Source organism: Xylocopa sonorina, chromosome 9, assembly GCF_050948175.1.
Source record: "Xylocopa sonorina isolate GNS202 chromosome 9, iyXylSono1_principal, whole genome shotgun sequence".
NCBI classification, from domain to species: Eukaryota; Metazoa; Arthropoda; class Insecta; order Hymenoptera; family Apidae; genus Xylocopa; species Xylocopa sonorina.
The window spans coordinates 12,446,347-12,462,420 of NC_135201.1; the positions used below are offsets into that span (position 1 = coordinate 12,446,347).

The 16,074-nt window shown below is 38.3% G+C and overlaps 3 protein-coding genes across 4 annotated transcripts; 1 reads left to right on the forward strand and 2 right to left on the reverse strand.

The window, feature by feature from the left end:
• The first annotated feature begins 919 nt into the window (after positions 1-919).
• On the forward strand, positions 920-9,520 carry Plod (procollagen lysyl hydroxylase). Of its 2 annotated transcripts, XM_076900137.1 has the most exons (9): positions 920-1,206; positions 2,963-3,197; positions 3,274-3,614; positions 3,723-4,176; positions 4,264-4,491; positions 7,494-7,815; positions 7,902-8,006; positions 8,204-8,350; positions 8,939-9,520. In XM_076900137.1, the coding sequence occupies exons 1-9, from the start codon at positions 1,113-1,115 to the stop codon at positions 9,221-9,223; spliced, it is 2,211 nt and encodes a 736-aa protein (XP_076756252.1). In that variant the 5' UTR covers positions 920-1,112; the 3' UTR covers positions 9,224-9,520. The 2 variants fall into 2 exon arrangements, with proteins under 2 accessions (XP_076756252.1, XP_076756253.1); XM_076900138.1 differs by lacking the exons at positions 8,204-8,350; positions 8,939-9,520 and adding an exon at positions 8,401-8,687.
• Positions 4,609-6,889, reverse strand: LOC143426580 (receptor-type tyrosine-protein phosphatase delta). Its single transcript, XM_076900139.1, has 5 exons — positions 6,631-6,889; positions 6,412-6,569; positions 5,148-5,346; positions 4,908-5,057; positions 4,609-4,819 (listed from the first exon to the last, which is right to left on the reverse strand). Exons 1-5 carry the CDS (start codon positions 6,814-6,816, stop codon positions 4,661-4,663), a joined length of 852 nt encoding a protein of 283 aa, XP_076756254.1. The 5' UTR covers positions 6,817-6,889; the 3' UTR covers positions 4,609-4,660.
• Positions 9,521-10,343: 823 nt separating the features above from the next.
• Positions 10,344-12,511, reverse strand: Vsp37a (Vacuolar protein sorting 37A). Its single transcript, XM_076901003.1, has 5 exons — positions 12,259-12,511; positions 11,746-11,935; positions 11,558-11,672; positions 10,973-11,497; positions 10,344-10,893 (listed from the first exon to the last, which is right to left on the reverse strand). The coding sequence occupies exons 1-5, from the start codon at positions 12,345-12,347 to the stop codon at positions 10,547-10,549; spliced, it is 1,266 nt and encodes a 421-aa protein (XP_076757118.1). The 5' UTR covers positions 12,348-12,511; the 3' UTR covers positions 10,344-10,546.
• Between the last annotated feature and the right edge of the window lie 3,563 nt (positions 12,512-16,074).

Below are 16,074 nucleotides of genomic sequence, written 5' to 3' on the forward strand. Positions count from 1 at the left end.
GTCGATCAGGATTAACTGTCCGTATAAATATCCTTCTGAATCCCTTAACTGACGTAACAAGGTGAAATTAAGCATTTTTCATAGCACATTTTTTATCTTCTAACGAATAACTAAAAACTAAAAAAGTGTGATGTGAATGTAATAGTAGGTCCATTTCATTATCGTTTAATAGCTATAATGTGTAACAAACAAAAGCTTGTCGGCTTCTTAACGTTAAGTTACATCGCTGTGAACGTATTGACGGAAAAAGTTGATTCCAACTCGCTTCGAGGCGACAACGAAAGCGCATCGTGTGAACGGAACCCATCAAATATATTCAAAGAGTTTATTGCTAAACACGACGATACAGATATAAAATCATGTCAATACAGTGGCAATACAAAGGGTGAGTTACATCATATCAGATACAATATAATTAGAAGAGTAATCTATTATATTTATTCCATTATCCTAAAAAGAAACGATCTATGTGGGTCTAGTAAAATTATTTATCGTAGATTCAAAAATGACTCGCAAAGGATTGCCAACTTCGTTCGAAGCTTAACTTTTACTTTATCAAGTTGGCAGATGCGTCGAGAAACGGGCATCTTCGGGGTGGTACACACGCACATTAACATTCACACGGTCCAATAACCATGCGATCTATGCAAGCCTAGTGTCTAACGTTTCATTATTTTTTATGTATAAAGCATAGTTATCTCTCATGTCTTACGTTTCAATCGATCTAAAGGTATAATAAGCCATGTTCCTTATTCTGAATCTGAATGCAAACGAGATACTAGTAGCACGATGCACGTAATGATATATCATCCTCTGTTTCTCTGTTAAAATTCTAATGTTATTCGAGGAAGGAACGTCGCACGGATTGAACGATTGAAATATATATCTAGCGTAGTTTCTAATAATCGAGGGATGCCCATGGAAATTCTGTCGGACGAGAAAACTTGCGACTCGATGCAGAACCGCCGAACATAGTTGCCGAAGATAGTAGCTTTCGTTCAAAAAGCGTGGGAGTGACGACGAACTTGCTTTCCGTTCTTCGAAGCTAGCCTTAGTCGGAACGGTGCGTTTGATACGTTCACCAGCACGTTCGCGGTCGTTTTCAGTTCAAAATGCGTGCGAAGAACGTGGGATGCTGTCTTTTTTGGTGCTTATTCCTAACGTACCACGTGGTCAGCGAAACTCCGCCACCAACAGACACAGACGGTAATAATTACAGTGTGGTTTTTCTAACTGTTTCAACAACGAAAGGGGTAGCTATTCGCTTTATTCCCCTGTTATTCTATTCTCTTCTCTTCTCGAACTGTTTAGCTTCTGTCCAGAGGAGATTCATTGTTGATCTGTTACTCTTAATTATCATGCATCTCGACTCGAAAGAGAATAGAGACGAGAAACTGAAAGTCTTCTTTAAATTATAAACGCGATGAGCTTTGTTGTGTGTTATTCTAATTTATCAGATTCATAAGCAGTCTGTGTAATCGAATGATTACGTCATTTGTATCTTCTCGTAATCTTACCGGCTCTCTCTTAAGTTTACTCGAATATTGTCAGGATGAATTTACGCAAATTGCGTAAATTTACGATGCTACAGTAAAGCTGATGGTAAAGACCAGATCTTTCGGTTACCAAACATTTCGTTCGCTTTCCATCGTGATTTATAAAATGGACAGAGTCCGTATGCACGATCTACCGGACCAAGGATAATTGACCTCTTTTATTTCATACATCTGCGAGATTACGATATTCTTGTACGTGACATAATTCCAGGGAAAAAAACGTAATCGTCAGATCATTCTGTTTGTTCCCTAAGTACACATTCTGTTGCGATGTTACGAATATCGATACGTGATAGAGAAAAGTTAAAAGGATCTATTAGTTTAACTAATACATTAATTAATTAATTACCAAATTATCTATTCTAAGTGACATAAGACAATTTATGATTATCGTAAATATAAAATGTATACATAGTCTGTGTCTGATTATTTGTAAACGTTACATACTATAGTTACAGGGGCAATTGGAACAATAAAGTTAGATCGCATTGTCTGAAAGCGTACGCATGATGCGAAATCATCGCAGCTCGATGGCTGTTTCAACGGCGTATCGTATATTATACATTTCTGTGCGTCCAGTCGATTACGAGGAGAATAAATTCTGCAACTACTACGATCCACCAAGTATAAAACAAATGTCGATCAACGATTCGCTCTGAATGTTAATATTACTCGTCACCTTCAGTTTGATGGACCGCTAGATCGTGTGGAGCATCACGTTATCTTTCCATTTCCGGTTACACAAGCATACGTGACGCTTTGCAGATACCTTCTTCCTTGGAATACTTTTAACATTTTTAACACTTTCTTTCACAGAGAGTGAATATTATACGCCTACGCGTTACCAACGAACGATGTAGATGGTAGACCTTGCGTCTTCAGGCGTGTAAACGTCTTTTTTCTCGATTCAATGAAAGTCGTTGTATTGCGAGAACAATGCTCTTCGATTTCCCCACTAAGCTGTAAATAAGGGTGTCAGGTTTCGCAACAGTGTAGATTTTTTAGGGTGAAAGTGGCATTGATATTACACGAATTCGCCAATACTTCAGTTCGAGAGATGACGTGGCCGTTGAGATGAATGGCAAGCTCATTTGTACGACATTTGAATCGTGATGTCACGTTGAAAAAGTAAGCGACGCTTGCAAGAAGCGTGTTCGTCTCGCGGTTGCCTGCTTGTTCAGACTGTACGGTCCCACGTTTATGTCGTTGATGTTATTTCACCAGAAATAGACATAGCAATTAACTTGGACCCATGCCTATATATATATATATATATATATGTACCAGAGTTATCAGATGGGTAGACCGTATCTGAAATAAATTTGTCGGTCGTTTAAAGAATTTCCAGGATTACGCCTAGAGATGACACGTAGATTATAATAATGTTTGTGCTGTTTTAATTTCAGACGTGCTCGTATTCACCGTCGCCACAAATGAAACCGACGGCTACAAACGATTTCTCAGATCTGTCGATGTCAATGGATTCCGCGATAACTTGAGGGTTCTTGGTTTAGGGAAGCCCTGGCTGGGTGGCGATAATGTAAAAACCAGCGTCGGAGGAGGATACAAAATAAATCTCTTGATAAAGGCTCTGGAGAATTACAAAAACGAAGATGAGAGGATTGTGATATTTACAGACAGGTTTTATTGCGAGTTTAATACCCGATTTTAGGTCTGATTTTTAGCTTGCATATTAATATTTGTTTATATGTTTCAGTTACGACGTGTTATACCTGAGCGGGTTGGCTGGAATCGTTAACAAGTTCAAGAGTATGAACGCCAGAATTTTATTCTCCGCGGAGGGATCTTGTTGGCCTGACAAATCGCTAGCTTCCAAGTATCCCCCAGCAACGCGTGGAAAACGTTTTCTAAATTCCGGAGGTTTTATGGGATACGCCTCGGACATATACGCGGTTCTAACGTATGCTCCCATAAAGGACAAAGACGACGATCAACTATTTTGTACCATTGCGTACCTTAACGAACAATTAAGAGAGCGTCATAAGATGAAATTAGATCACAAGTCGGAAATATTCCAGAATCTCTATGGTGCAGTAGGTAAGAGAAAGAGAGAGAGAGAGAGAGAGAGAGAGAGAGAGAGAGAGAGAGAGAGAGAGAGAGAGAACAGAAGTAAAATAAAACTAATAAATAATCTTTTGTTTACAGCCGATGTGGAATTGAAATTCGAGGGTGGAAAGGCTTCTCTTTTGAACACAGTGTATAATACGGAGCCGCTGGTACTCCATGGGAATGGTTATAGCAAATTATCATTGAATTCCCTAGGTAATTATTTGGCTAATGCGTGGAGTCCTGAAGAGGGATGTATAATGTGCTGGGAGGGAACCATCGAATTAGAGGAAACAACGCCAGAAGCATATCCGATTGTATTGATTGCAATATTCATCGAAAGGCCCACTCCTTTCTTGAACGAGTTCTTTACTACGATACATCATCAGACTTATCCAAAGTCGCGGTTGCATTTATTCGTTCATAACAACGTGGAGTATCACCAAGATGCAGTGGACAGCTTTTTGAAGAAAGTCAGCAGGGAGTACAACAGTTCGAAGCAAGTTTCCGTGAGCGATGCTATGAGCGAGGTTGACGCAAGAAACTTGGCTTTGTACGTGTCGAAAGTAACAAATGCGATTGAATGATATGCTGGATTAGATTTCCTTGTTACTTAAAAATATAAAAATCTGCTCCTCAGGGACTACTGCCTGTCGAAGGACTGTTCCGGATATTTCTCGGTTGACTCGATCTCCCATCTGGACAATAAATACACGTTGAAGCTTCTCGTGGAACAGCAACGAGGAATCGTCGCACCGTTATTAGTCAGACCGTACAAAATGTGGAGCAATTTCTGGGGAGCTATAATGGACGATGGATTCTATGCTCGAAGTTTCGATTACATGGAAATAGTGAAAAATGAACGCAGGTAAAAGATATCATTTTTCAACAGTTCTTTCGTTGAATGCGGTAAATATTTATTGCCCGGACAATATGCGCGTACATAAATAATATGCACTTATTCGTTTGTGATCGTAGCGTGTTACACTCTGCCTACGATTTTTATCGTTAAACTACTTAAAGGGGGACGTAATTACTTAATCGAAAGCAATGGAGAAGTCAGTCTTGAAGGATCTTCGATCAATACTGTACATGTTGTCGGCTGTGCATTCGTAAACGCCAGCGTCCATTTGAGTCGCAGGATCTATTTCCAGTTTCGATTTCACCTTATCCGGTCCAACTTGCCACTCGTGCACCTTTGGACGACAAAGTTAGGGAAAATTAATAGATCGCATTATCTCTTAACACACGGTTTCACGCGATTCCGATAATAATCGTACTGACGTGCAGATAAAGATGAGTATAGATCTCTGCGCCATCCTTGAACCATGTTATGTGCGGCCGTGGATTGCCACGCGCGACGCAAAGGAAAGCGATCTTGTGCCCTAGAACGTACTCGAAGTCGAAGTGCGATGCCAACAATATTTTTGCTCCCTAATATCGAGTAAGCATTTTTTAGATAATAACTAGAGAAACGGAAATCAAGGTTCTTTCAATCAGCTCCATCCTTAACTCTCTACGTACATCGTGATTGTTGTAATACTGATCGCTCTCTGGGTCACGATACTTCCCTGTGATAGGCAATCCTATTTGTACCCGTGATCTAGATTTACTCCTACCTCGTCCTCTTCGTCCAAGTATTTGTTCATTGTTCAACAACAACAACACCAGTACCAGAAATAGCATCACCGTGGAGCGTCCCATGATTTCCCCCGAAAACCGGCTAACAAAGTATCTGATATCGATGTGATCTCTGAGTGAACGTTTGGAAAGAGTAAGGAAACGGAAAAGTTTCTGTTAATGTATCGCGGATTCAGCACCTCGAGTACTGATGCTACGTACGACGATCGCGCGGAACTCCGATGTAACTGACAGCCACCTACTCATTACTCCCCTAGTGTTCTCTCCTATCTATTACAGATGTATAGGCAAATACTGGTGAACTGCGTGTATTACACCTACGTGTGTGTACTGCTGGTATATTCCTTCGACACCTATCCGCATCTCGGTCATCATCGAATTCTAAATGCCCCAACCGTGATTGTTCGTTCTACATAATACTCTGGCAGAGAAATTAGTTGGAAGTTAGGTATCGTTCGTACAGCAATAGAGGTAAACGGTTACGATAAATGTTGCTCATTCGTTTAATTTAGTTTCAGGAGCAAAGTGACGCATCTTTCTGCTGGAATTTTTCGATGCCTCGCAATTTTCAATATCTTTTATAGTTTGCGCTATATAACAGACGTACCACCCTTGATTCCCTATGGGAATCAATTGTGATTTAATGAGCGATGGTTGGGGGAACTCTAAATTTCCAAGTGTGCCTTTATATGCGTTGAAATTCTTAATAACTCTCCAGCACAATTTTTTGCGCGAAATAAAGCCACCGGAAAATGTCGTATACTCTCTTTTATTAGTCTAGTATTATTAAAAATATAAAAATTTATTTAACTTCGCCTAATCAAGGGAGGCCCAAGCTTCTGATCTTTCTGTTCAAAATTATTTAAATCGCTACTTATAATTATCAGGTTTTGTACTATATCAAACGTTGTAAAAATCTGGATAAAAAAGTGTCTATTTCAATAGGTAATCATGACATAATCCGTCCTGAATCCACGACGATCGACTGCGTACTGATTATCCGCTTGGCATTCGTAGTATCCTGCATCCTTTTGCGTGGCAGGATCAATTTCCATTTTTGACTTCAACGTGTCGTTACCAACGGGCCATTCGTGTACCTGGAAACAGATGGACCAGTTCACCGAATGCAATTTCTTCTCTCGACGACGAGAGTACCTGGAAGAACTTGTGATGATACAGTTCGATCCCATCCTTGAGCCAGGTGATCTCAGGCCTGGGAAATCCAGTGGCCATGCAAAAGAAAGTGATCTTTCGCCCCAACATGTAATCCAGTTCAAAGTGCGATGCTTTCACTATCCTCGCTCCCTGCAAGCACGATTCCTTTTAATATCTTCTTATCGACCAGTTTCAGATCATTTCGACTCACGTCTTTGTTCTCATAGTAATTAGCGCTGGCAGGATTTCTGTGAGGAATTAGAATAGGCATCCGAGACTTGTAAAGTCTCCCGCCAGTGCGCCTGCCACTAATTCTACCACCTCCGCCTTTTGCCGCGTCTGTGCTTATCAGCAAAGCGGTAAAAAAGAACAGGCAGAAAAGTTGACATCTCTTCATTTGTTCTACGATGAAAAAGTCAGCCTCTCTCTAAAAAACGGTGCTCGTACACTTTACGGGCAGAGCTGACGCACGCACGCACACGCACAAGAATGCGTGTAATCGGTATAAAATATTTCACTCTTTTTAAGTAACCGTAATTATTTCAATACAACGCAACACATGTTGTACACACATACACACACACACACACTCTGTATATACAAGTCTCTATGAACTTTATAGTTTTAAAGTTACATATGATAAGAGGCGATTAGAATCGAAGCTTAGCAGAAAAAAAACAGACGACAATTATTAGGCGAGGCAATAGTCAAGGTGTGCTTACCGACTACTCGGAGACGCTACTTCTGACAAGTGGCCAAGTCGAATCTTTGGGGTTCGCTTGTCCCTACTGCCTAAAATATGAATGAATTGCCATCCTCAATGGGCATGTCGTCACTGGTGACAGAGTTATGAATCTCAATTGGATAATTATACATAACCCATTGCCACGGTGTGCCCATCGACCAATCGCGACATCAGAGTGACAAAATATTGCCTCCTGGGACTAACAAACAAGTATACCGGCCCCTCTAATCGTTTCGCGTGTCTCTGTTTCTTCTCTGGCCTTGGGCTCCTACGAATCGGATACCCAGGGAACCTTGCCATAGCTAATAGTGTATATTGTACTGTTCCAGAGGGTTGTGGAACGTGCCGTTCATCAGCAGCTGTTACTTAATCAATGCCACGTTGATAAGCAACGAAAAGACTCGCCCGTCTTATTCGGAAGGCGATCTGGATACGGACATGGCTTTCGCTTACGCCAACAGGGAAAGATCCATTTTCATGTATCTTAGTAACAGGCTTGATTTCGGACATCTCGTTAATCCGGATAGTTACGACGTTACCGTTACCCATCCGGACTTGTATCAAATTCTTGATAACAAATTGGACTGGGAGAAAAAGTACATACACGAGAACTACTCTGAAAATTTCAATCCCAATCGAACGCCAGTGCAGGTAAGATTATTCGTACGAATGGTGTTCAGTTAAAATTGTTCGCGCATACGCATTTTATACTTGATCCCGGTGAATTCTTGTTGCAGCCTTGCCCGGATGTCTACTGGTTCCCCATAGTGAACGAAAGGTTTACGAAAGAGTTGATAGACGTTATGGAAATGTATGGAAGGTGGTCGGATGGATCGAATAATGTATGGCAACTTATCATTTTTATTTTTTTTTTACAATACCACAACGCTCTTTACAATAATTTTTACACAATATTTAGTTGTAACAAAGTTGTATGCTCGTTCGATCGTTCCTCAATTGTTCGTAGAAGAATCAAAGGACCCTCGTGTTTGCTTTCTTTCACGACGGAAAGATAGAAATAAATTAATTTTCCCAACAGGATCCGAGATTGACGGGTGGTTATGAAAATGTACCAACTCGTGATATTCATATGAATCAAGTAAAGTTCGAGCCGCAATGGTTGTACTTTTTAAAGGAATATGTTAGACCTCTTCAAGAACTCGTATTCACTGGATATTATCACGATGTAAGACATATTTATATTACTATATTGAACGTATCGATCATTTTTTCTAGGATCCGCGTATCGAAGGTGGATACGAAGCTGTACCGACACGAGATATTCATATGAAACAAGTCGGCCTCCATGAGTCTTGGTTAAACTTTCTTTACGAATATGTCAGCCCCTTACTAGACCTTGTTTTTATAGGCTACAATACAAGCGTAAGAGTTATAAGAAACAATCATCTGGAGACATGGGATTAGGATTTTATTGTTTGCACCAGATTTTTGTACACTTTATTCCACAAGCCGTTCCACCGTTGCACCGATCATTAATTATAAGACACTATTTAGCAAATTTCTCGCACTCACGTATCGATGACTTTACCAATTTTCCACATTACCGTTATCCTTAAATAAGTAATGTAATTATTCTGCTAATCGGACAGTTGTATATAGCCAAGCTATTCGCGTGCCATATACCATTTATGATCATTAGGAAATCATAGTCTTAAAAGGGACAAAGTAAATAAGAAAAATTGTACAAATACTTTGAATCGCTTTGAACGGCATATTTTTATGAAGAAATTAATAGAACCTATTCTATTTGCAGCCACCTCGTGCGCTCATGAACTTTGTCGTGAGATATCGTCCGGATGAGCAACCATCGTTGAAGCCGCACCACGATAGTTCAACTTACACCATCAATATAGCTTTAAATAGAGCAAGAGTGGATTACGAAGGTGGTGGTTGTCGATTCATTCGGTATAACTGTTCCGTGACGGACACTAAACCGGGCTGGATGTTAATGCATCCTGGAAGACTAACTCATTATCACGAAGGGCTTCGAGTGACAAATGGTACTCGATATGTTATGATTTCATTCGTCGATCCTTGATCGACATATCAAATGTTAGGACTGTTTTTAACGACGATCGAAACAAAGAAAGCGTATTATCGTCGCATTAGTATAATGCAGTGTATAAAAACCATTGAATGTGTTCTCGTATACGTAATTTTATCAAACAGTAATGTTTCTTCAAAGATTTAACTGCCAATGAGAACGAGGTATGCATTTCAAGAGAACGGGTCTCCCCTGTCTATGTTATTTTTTTAATATAACAGGAATACAATTGCGGAACAGTTGGTAATCGTAAGTGTTTCTATGGAAATAAAATATTAAGTTGCACTTGTATTTATTATCTTCATAACAGTATGAAATAATCACTTATTTCATGGTAAATCAGGTCGAACCCTTTTCTTATCGTTAAAACTCGCATTGCTTTTGTTTTGTTTTTTTTTTCTGTTTCTTATTAACTTATTTTTACACAACTTACGATTCCTACATAATTTTCACATTTTAATCTGCATCATTTATACAAGCAAAGCAGTGTTTTTATTTTCTTTTTCTTCTCGATAAAACTTGAGTCGTGTTCTTTCTCTTTCTCTCTCTCTCTCTCTCTCTCTCGCGCGCGCGCTCTCTCTCTCTCTATCTTAAATAATAATACAACGAATATTTTAGTGGAGTTACACATGTCACACTGTTTAAAAAAAAGCATCTTCTCCTTTCAGGCTCGATGTATCTATACAATTGTCAATATATTACAATATTAGGAACATCTGTAGGATAAGTAATAGATTAATATCACTGAATAGCAAACTTTGAAAAATCGATTTAATCATATTCCCGCACATTTATTTACATAGTAAAAAGAAAATGCCCCATCAGAATGATCGAAGCAATTGAAATATATCGCAGCGTAACAGCATACCTAAAAATTCAGTTAAAATACACTTTCTGCGTGGAAAGATAAGTACATTTAAAATGAATTCAAATGTATTACATACTTCCTCTTCGATTCGGACCAGCACCTCTGGTTTACGATTATTTCACGCACGTACACATACTTGATAATTTCTTTTTTGCAAACAGTATCATATTTAATTTACGACTATCATTTCACATTTCGGAATGCCACGCGATCTAATTTCGTCGCAGTCCAAGTTTTTAACAAGCGATCAGACACAACTCCGTAACAAGGTGGTAACGTGGTAATACGTTATAAAAAATGTTCTCTTCATTGCCAACGAGTATTTTTGCCATATATTGATATTTGATAAACATGAATGCTATTCAAGTTTATAGTATCGTTCAATTTAACTAGGCATTATTTACAGTTCGTTCGATAGATAGAAAATGATTAAAATGATACTTTTTATATTAATAACCGGCTCGTTTCAATTCGTTCAACTGGTGTGCTAGTTTCTCCTCTTTAGTTCTTCTCGCTTGACCCAACTTCCTACACTCGATGTACGTGCTCAGGAAACGTTCGACATCGATTTTCCTATTCAAGAACTGTTCCGCGATCCTTTCGCTCTCGTCGTGGCTTTTGTCCGCCGCCTTCCTCAGGCATTCTTTTATGTGATCCGGAGTAAACACCTCGGACAATTTGTGGTATCGTTGTATTAGTTGATCGTATCTGGCCTTTAGCGCAGCGACGGTCTGCACTTTATTTGTTACATCAGACTGTAACTCTCTAAGCTCGGGTTCTTTGGCTACGTTAGCCTCTAAAATAAATATATCAAGATAAATTCAACAATGACTAGATACTAGCATAGTAAAACGCGTTATCGAAAGCTCCTTTACCGGCAGTTTTTTGGACCCAATCTATTGCGTCGTCGATAGCTATATTAATGTCTTTTAACTCGGAATGTTTATCCAGAAATTCATCTAATCTATCGTCATCCTCGTTCAGCCGTTTCAATTCCTCGTTAGTCAGGCTATTTAATTCTGGAAACACTACGCTTTGCCGCAGCTTCGTTTGCAATTGATTCGGCAACGATTGCTGGTGATAATTCGCGTTTACATAATGCGAATTCAAGTATGCTCCATGTTGATTTGAATTGTACCTTGCTGGATCTGTATTGCAAAGCGATCCACTTCTCGAACTCGTTATGTACGTCGAATGCTGTGACGGAGAACCGAATTTCGTATGACTGTCCGTCACGTAAGCGGCACCGGGATTCGTGTGATTGTAATTATAAATACAAGTATTCGCGCTGCCGGATGAATACTGCGGGAATTGCGTGCTGTAGTAAGAATTGTACGACGTCGCCGGAATTTCCGAATACTGTTGCAGCGAATAAGATGGTGAATTCCTTCCTTGTAAATCTGCAATTCGTTTCCTATATAATTTTCTGCTTCTACGTATTTTAAAAACATTCTATATACCTCTATGAGACGATACGGATCCAGGGGAGATATCTTCTAACAATTGCGGAGGATTTTTACTAAATTCTCTAATAATAGCTTGAACAACACGGCCTAGATCACTGTGTACTGTAAACTGAAACGAAAAATCGAATAATCCTTCCTATTCTAACGAGCAACTAAACGAACATAGAAGGTTAAAGATTTACATTGAGTAGCCCTGGCGCGCTTGTGATTTCGCTGTGTTCGTTGCACCAAGGATGGTTTACAGGCGGGGAGACCCTGAGCACTGGCTTTTCCAATGGAAACTCTGGTGACAAAGAGACCATAATAGCCATTCTCCTCTCCCCTGCATTAAATTGTACCTGGTATTCCACATCCTCCCTCAACTCTACTACACTGCAATGCGAATCGGGTATAACAATTAATCACCTGTGAGATACAATGTGAGAATGCAAAACTTCACTTTCACGGGCGAATATAAGGAAAACAACATACAACCAAGTTATCCACGATGAGTCAGATCACTTATACCTGACAGTTACAGCACGGTATTGTAAAAGAAATCTCATCGAGGGTTGCATTTTATTTTCCTTGTAACACAAAACGCATTAATTGAAATATTTTACGTTTCTAATGTAAAATAGTTATTTTATTATACGCGGAACAATTAGATAAACGAGAGAGAGTTAGAGAAGAGAGGTTACAATCAAAAGTCTTACTTGTCGTTAAAAATCTTCAAGGTGTCGATCTGCCGTTTTCTCTTGACTGCGACATTCTCATTTTCGCCACGGAATATTCGCGATATCATTTAAAAGGTTTAAATCTAGATAAAACATTCGCTTTATCCTTCGATCTTCCTGTCAATGTAACCATCCAACAGCAGAACAGCTGTTTCGGTTCTTGTCGCACTTCACGTCAGAGGGAAATCGAGATCTGTTGTTCAGTGTTTATACCAGTCTGCTATATAAAATGCATTTTTCTCGATTATATGTCGTTTTCACCTAACTAACTCCGTGCACATACCTATTTCTATGTACGCGTATACCGTATATAAAACTACGTTAATTAGAAGGTAATCGACGTGGATAAAATAGGAAACCTGGTCACTTGTAAAATTTTCCCTTTAAGCCGACACTAAAATATCAATCGTGAAAAAAAAAGTTCGAGTACTTTTCTCCCTTGAGATTTTTAATCGTGATTTTAGGTGTCATTCTCAATCGAACAATCGCACGCAGGCTGTTCGAGAACTCGTTGGAGCAACCGTTACAGGATCGTTTTTGAGGTCATTTCGAGCAACTTTTTCCTATGCGAAAATTTCTGTTTCGTTCTCTTTAACGAGTTTGATAATTAATACCAGGAGCCAATCAGCGAAGTACAGTACCGAAGAGAGCGGTGGCGCCATCTTTGCGGAGAGCGCGCAAACTGATCGCGCATTGGTTCACGGCTCGCCACCAAGATGGCGCCACTGCTCGTCGATAAGGAAGCACGGATGTGCTTCTCTGTCGATAACCGCGCGCGAATTTATCGATTTAAAAATGATTGCTTAAATGAATCGCGCTCTGGAGCATGAGAAATGTTTCTATTCGTGTTTCGTATATCCCAAATGGGAACGGACGAGTACATTTCTCAACGTTTTATTATTGAAACTTCTCATTGCACATATACATTATCGTTACAAATTACTCTGCTGCATCTACACGAATATTACATTCATTTATGATTAGTCGAAATAGAAATATTACAAACAGGTACAAAAACTACGCTACTTTCTTATCATGTTTCCTTAATTTAATTGTTCGATTACGAATACAATCACCCGCAGGCATTTAACCCTTTATTTTATAAATAACGTTTAAAATTGAATGTATAATGGTGTAACTTCGAAATTTTTCACCTGGTCACGCGTAGAAAAATAAAAAGAGATCTTTTCAATCCTTAAGAACGACTATCCAACTTTTCGTGCCGCTTTAAATATTTCTAATACGTATAAAGGGTTAAAAATAATGTTTCATCGAATGGAATGCAGATCCTGCACGCTTGATCGTTCAATTAATAAATTTGACCGATATCGATTTATCATAATGGGAACTATTTGTGGCTTATGTACAGTGTTTTGTCTCGTTTCTTAATCGTTAAATTGGCTTGCTGCTCTCCCAGTTGTGCTTGGAATAATTTCATTTCGTTCGATGAATACCTTATTAATAGTAGATGGAAAATATTTCACGTTATCGCACAGCTGGTAGAGGCATAATACTTTCATTTGAGCCAGATCTAATTTATTACGTATACTTAACATCGATTATTTCAGAGAGATCTTTCAAACAGCGGCAAAGATTTTCCAATCTTCGACCACTAGCTGGCAGTGATATTATTGATTTAACTTTCCCACTGATTGTGCGTAAGGCGGTACAATGAAAATTTCGAAAAGATTCAGTCGTCGCTATTAAGAACTTTAATTGCGACGAAAGTGTTCATTCGCTTGCGATCACGTTACAATGTAATTTTATTCGTATCGTACAGATTTTACAAATTTTCATCAAATCTTACCAATAGCTGATCAATATTTTAAATTTCCCATTCAAATTTAATCATAAATGTTTTCGCCGATAAGAGAATTGATTTCTAGATTAGCAGAAAGCTATCTAATACTTTCGTTACATAAGAAATGTAGTCGTATACAATTGTACAGCTTACAAATCAATGAGAATACCTGTCTAGTAATACTAAGTTTTTCAAAGTATTTAAAAAGAAAAAGAAATTATGGCATTCTTCAAGGTGTACAGGAGCCAAGTGTGATATCAAAATGTCCGATTTTATTTTCATTTTGTTCTCTTAAAGGGCAACATTAGTCATCTCTCCTCCGTCGAGATCAGATAGTGTATTAAATTAGTAAAAATACTTAAATTAGACGGTCATTTAAAATAACGAAATAATTCTACACTTGCTTGAATTAAAATATCAAATCGATTAAGAACAGACATACAGTGGCATACATAAAATCGTTTAATGTTGTTGGTTTCATTAAAACTTTATTTTAAATTCATATCTATTTATGATATCTGTCGTTGTTCTTTTTCTTTACACTGTAAATGTTCATATTTTCTTCCAAATGTTGTACCGCGATTGAAATTTCACATAGATTACTTACTAAAAATGAACAGAAAGAGATATTTACAGTGACTGTACAGAAGTATGTTCGTTAAACATAATTTTTACAGGCAGTCAGTAAAAGAAAACACGTACAAGTTAAATAGAAACTTGGAAAACTTGAACACGATTGGTCCCGCGTCTCGATTTTTACCTATTCCTTCCTCTTTTCTTATCCTTTTCTTATCGGAAAAAAAAGATAGATAGCCTTTGTACACCTTAAAGCAATATCCTACGCAACCCTCCCGCGAGACAAAGCTACTGTACTCGTGTAAAACTAGTTTGTAAAAAGACGATCATTCGTCATTATTTACAGGTTTCAATCGAATCAACTTCGAACGTTCAATCTAAGGTGTGAGAATGGGAACGTTTGAAGAAATTTTCCACCTTTAGAACATCGTACCTCTTTTCCAATGGAAAATTTACCGATACATGAAAACAATTGTTTGCATCCGCGAAACACACCCGAGACAAGGATACACGAGTTACAAAGTAGAGGTATCCTGTTAGAAATTAGTCATCAGTTTCACTTAATTGTACACCGATATGTCCAACGATAAGTTAAAAGTCACTTTTGATGCTAGACTAATCGATCTAGCGTGTATTTACAACTGTACAATACTTCGATAAATCTTATTGCCGACGTTTTCCTTTTTTTAACGATAAAATATTATTTTTTAAACAGGTATACTTTATTCTCAACTCGTTCCAATTTTCTCCGGTGTGTTTTTCTTTTATTGTAACACAATTTCAGTTTTTGGCGGCTCGCATGCAAACTTTGCAAATAATATTCAGAGAACGTATTATTCTTAACTTGTACGAGCAATAAAGAAAAAAACGAGCAGAATTAAGTAGAGCTTCTTTCTTTTACTCTCAATGTGCCAATGACTAAAAAATATACATGTAGTCACTGCTTAAAAAAAAAAATAATAATAATTACACGTTCGACGTGAAAGTTACCTAGTTCCACTGGCCAAAAGTTCAATATATCGGGGAACATTTGAACGGGGTACGCTTGAATTTAAAATGAAATACAACTAAAGAAGCAATGAACAGGATGAAAGATGTAAAAAAAAAAGCACGAGATTTTGTCAGGAACTTAAAATACTAAATCAGGTATACGATTTCCAACTGTTTCTACATATATGCTACAAAATTTTACAAATCCAAATCCTCCTATAGCTGTCTTGTCTTTGTACTCTACCTGGTTATGCGAATCTAAGTAACTTCATATCTGTCAGGTATACAATCGCGTAAAAATTTACAGTTATTACTTAGTCCAGCAATGTGTAAAAAAGTATAATACATCAGTCTGGCCGTGTTTTGACCAAAAATACTTATCGATCTACACCGATACCTAAAGCTTTACGCTCATTTTTCATTTTTCT

Bases quoted from the DNA above. Each gene is read 5' to 3' on its own strand.
- Vsp37a (XM_076901003.1), bottom strand. From the start codon at position 12,347: ATGATATCGCGAATATTCCGTGGCGAAAATGAGAATGTCGCAGTCAAG. The intron at 11,936-12,258 runs GTAAGACTTTTG...TTCGCATTGCAG, and splicing joins TTGAAGATTTTTAACGACAA to TGTAGTAGAGTTGAGGGAGG. The intron at 10,894-10,972 runs GTAAAGGAGCTT...TATTTATTTTAG, and splicing joins TTGGGTCCAAAAAACTGCCG to AGGCTAACGTAGCCAAAGAA.
- LOC143426580 (XM_076900139.1), bottom strand. From the start codon at position 6,816: ATGAAGAGATGTCAACTTTTCTGCCTGTTCTTTTTTACCGCTTTGCTG. The intron at 6,570-6,630 runs GTGAGTCGAAAT...TCGTGCTTGCAG, and splicing joins ATTACTATGAGAACAAAGAC to GGAGCGAGGATAGTGAAAGC. The intron at 5,347-6,411 runs GTCGTCGAGAGA...ATACTTTGTTAG, and splicing joins AAGTTCTTCCAGGTACTCTC to CCGGTTTTCGGGGGAAATCA.
- Plod (XM_076900137.1), top strand. From the start codon at position 1,113: ATGCGTGCGAAGAACGTGGGATGCTGTCTTTTTTGGTGCTTATTCCTA. The intron at 3,198-3,273 runs GTTTTATTGCGA...TATATGTTTCAG, and splicing joins ATTGTGATATTTACAGACAG to TTACGACGTGTTATACCTGA. The intron at 7,816-7,901 runs GTAAGATTATTC...TTCTTGTTGCAG, and splicing joins CCAATCGAACGCCAGTGCAG to CCTTGCCCGGATGTCTACTG.